At 57.4% G+C, this 2,877-nt stretch overlaps 1 protein-coding gene across 1 annotated transcript in view; it reads right to left on the minus strand.

The window, feature by feature from the left end:
• Positions 1 to 2,877, minus strand: part of ATP1A1 (ATPase Na+/K+ transporting subunit alpha 1) — a 20,275-nt gene that overhangs the window by 2,805 nt on the left and 14,593 nt on the right. Inside the window, exons 15-19 of the mRNA XM_004714862.4 lie at positions 2,679 to 2,847; positions 2,411 to 2,565; positions 1,653 to 1,776; positions 354 to 499; positions 117 to 247 (exon numbers count right to left, since the gene is read on the minus strand). Of these exons, the coding sequence (XP_004714919.1) occupies positions 117 to 247; positions 354 to 499; positions 1,653 to 1,776; positions 2,411 to 2,565; positions 2,679 to 2,847 (725 nt within the window). The remainder of the gene's footprint in view (positions 1 to 116; positions 248 to 353; positions 500 to 1,652; positions 1,777 to 2,410; positions 2,566 to 2,678; positions 2,848 to 2,877) is intronic.

Consider the following 2,877-nt stretch of genomic DNA (forward strand, 5'->3'; position numbering starts at 1 on the left):
TACCACCAGGGTTCTTGGCTCCAACAATCGATCCAGATCCCAAAACTCTGTGGGGCTGAAACCACCAGGTGCTTCTCCGAAGCCGGTCCTGGGATGTGCTTGGTCCTGTGACTTACTTCATCCCCTGCTGGAAGACGGAATTCCTCCTGGTCTTGCAGATGACCAGGTCAGCCCACTGTACCACCACGATGCTGACGAAGAAGGCGGTGTGGCAGGTGAACTCCACGATCTTCCTCTGCTCATAGGTCTGAAACGTGGGAGGCACACACATGAGCCTGGCTTCTGCCCGTGTGGCTGCAGGGGGCACAGCCACCGTCCTCTGGTACTGGGCAGGAGGGCCCTCCCTCACTCACCCACTGCTGCCCGTAGCTGTCCTCCACATCATTGACCCAGCGGTCATCCCAGTCCACTCGGATGCCCAGCAGGTGAAAGGGCAGGAAGCCGTTCTCAGCCAGGATCACAAAGTAGGTGAAGAAGCCGCCCAGGGCCTGGATCATACCTACGGAGTTGAGAGATGACTGGACCTCGCCTCTGCTGCAGGCCTGTGGGCAGGCAAGGGTGGCCTCTCTGGTGGCACAGGGGAGGGCCCAGTCACTCAACTAGCCCTTAGGGACAACTCTCAGGTCAGGCGCCACCCCCTCTATGTTTTGGGTCACATCTTAGGGCTGGAAGGAGAACGCAGCTGTCTTGCCCTTCAAAACCCACCTCTACACCTTCACCACCTGCTCCTGCTACTCCTTGGGGGAGGGAGTGAGGAGCAGCATTACTTTTCCCCTCTTTCAGTCTCTGGGAAACTCTAAAAAATGTTTCAGACTGTTTATACCTTGTCAATTGGCCAGCCTTTCTGGGCATTTTGACTCCTTGGGGGATGCCATCAGTGGAAGGGATCACAGGACCCTGCTGTGTCCCCTACCACAGTGACTGATGCAATCACACTGTGCTATCCTTTGCTCTGGACCAGTCTCCATCTCAGAATGAGCTTTTGTGGGGGGTGGGGGCTGGCGAGGTGCTCCACAATTCCCTAGCTGGCCGCAGAGGTTAGACCACTCCTGAGTCTAACTTCCATGTGGCTTAACATCCCTCCTGTACTCCCGGGCACCGTCAGTCCACAAGAACAAGTTCCCTGGCTCTCCATGGGAGACTAGCAGTGCTCTTAGAGCAAGCTGCTTTGTGGGACTCCCTGCCCAGTGAGTGGCTATGCTCCACGGTGCAGCAGAAACCCTGCACTGCGGGGAAGTGGGCTGCACCGTCACCATCTGTCGGTGTGACCTGCTGGCCGGACCTTCAAACCCTGGCGTCTCCAATGCCCCCTTCTCTAGCCCAATTGGTGAGCTGCGGTGCATCCCCAGGGAGCACGGATGCCAGCCGCCTCCCCTCTCCCAGGAATGGCAGGCTAGAGGCCCAGCTCAGAGCCGCCCTTGGATGGGCCCAGGCGGCTAGTGTGCAATCTTCAGGAGGAAGGGCATCTTCCGTCTCCGAGAAACCGAGCCCAGTCTCCCGGTGCGAGTCTAAACAGCGAGTCTCCACAGACAGCATTAACTGGATGGTAAAGCACTCCTCCCCATGTGGAAGAGGAGCCACAGAAGGCCCTGCACACGATTGCCCACACGACGACTCAAATGCCCCGGACGGCACCACGGCCCGTGGCTTACCAATCTGCCCGTAGGCCATGCTGATGAGCCGCTCGTTCACCAGCTTGTCCGTTTTGGGGTTTCTGGGCTGCCTCTTCATGATGTCACTCTCGGCCTGCTCGTACGCCAGAGAGATGGCAGGGACCTGCGGGCGGGGAGGGAGATGGGACGGAATCGGCGCCAGGAACGGGCGCGGATGCTTTGAGACCTCCGTGAGAAGACTCCTTCTGTTCGCCATTCCTGGACGTGGTGCTTACAAACCCCAAGCCACACCCACTGTTACCGAATCACCACGGTAGGTTCTTAGAAAGAGAAAATCCCAACGCTACAAAAGGGAAAGTTTCCCAGCTGACGAAACACAGTTTGACGGAGGAAGCCTGCACGAACGACGGCGTCTGACCCTTTGACGCTGGAGAGCGGGGATGGGGAACGTCAGGCCCGCGAAATCACCGAGACCAGGTCACGGCGCAGACCGCGGCCACCCCATCGGGAGCGGGGTAGCTCAGTCAGTGTCCGACCGAACAGAGCAGGCCGATTTTCAAGCTGATGATTTCCTATAGCCCGAGAATGATGTATGAATATTCAGAACGGCCCTCAACAGAAAACAAGGTTCCCCTTCCCAGCAGTAGAGTTAGGGACAGACTGGATGTTGTTACCACCGGGACCGTCTTGTCCTACGTGTGCATTGACGCAGCAGTGTCCTGCCCGATGCCAGCTGACGCGGTCTTGTCCCACATCTTCCCATTACCTGCCGTGGGGGGGTGGGGACGTCCACTCACCATGTCAGTGCCCAGGTCAATGCAGAGGATGGTGACGGTCCCCAGCGGTAGTGGAATGTTTGCAATAATAAATATCAGGAAGGGGGTGATCTCTGGAATGTTACTGGTCAGGGTGTAAGCAATGGATTTCTTCAAGTTATCAAAGATCAGACGACCTAGGAGAGGAAGATGTTCCGTCTACTTGCACGGCAGGAGAGACAGCTCTTCCCATACCCAGGAAGTAAACCCAACCGGGTCCCGGAGAGCAAGAAACACACCCCTTTCTCACCTTCCTCTACTCCAGTCACGATGGAGGCGAAGTTGTCGTCCAGAAGAATCATGTCAGCAGCCTGCTTAGACACGTCAGAGCCAGCGATGCCCATAGCAACCCCGATGTCTGCTTTCTTCAGGGCCGGAGAGTCGTTGACACCGTCACCGGTGACAGCCACGATAGCACCCTGCCCGGGGAAAGGAGAAGGGTTAGGAAG

Source organism: Echinops telfairi, unplaced genomic scaffold (assembly GCF_000313985.2).
Source record: "Echinops telfairi isolate 266 unplaced genomic scaffold, ASM31398v2 ScPeMD7_7466;HRSCAF=8504, whole genome shotgun sequence".
NCBI classification, from domain to species: domain Eukaryota; kingdom Metazoa; phylum Chordata; class Mammalia; order Afrosoricida; family Tenrecidae; genus Echinops; species Echinops telfairi.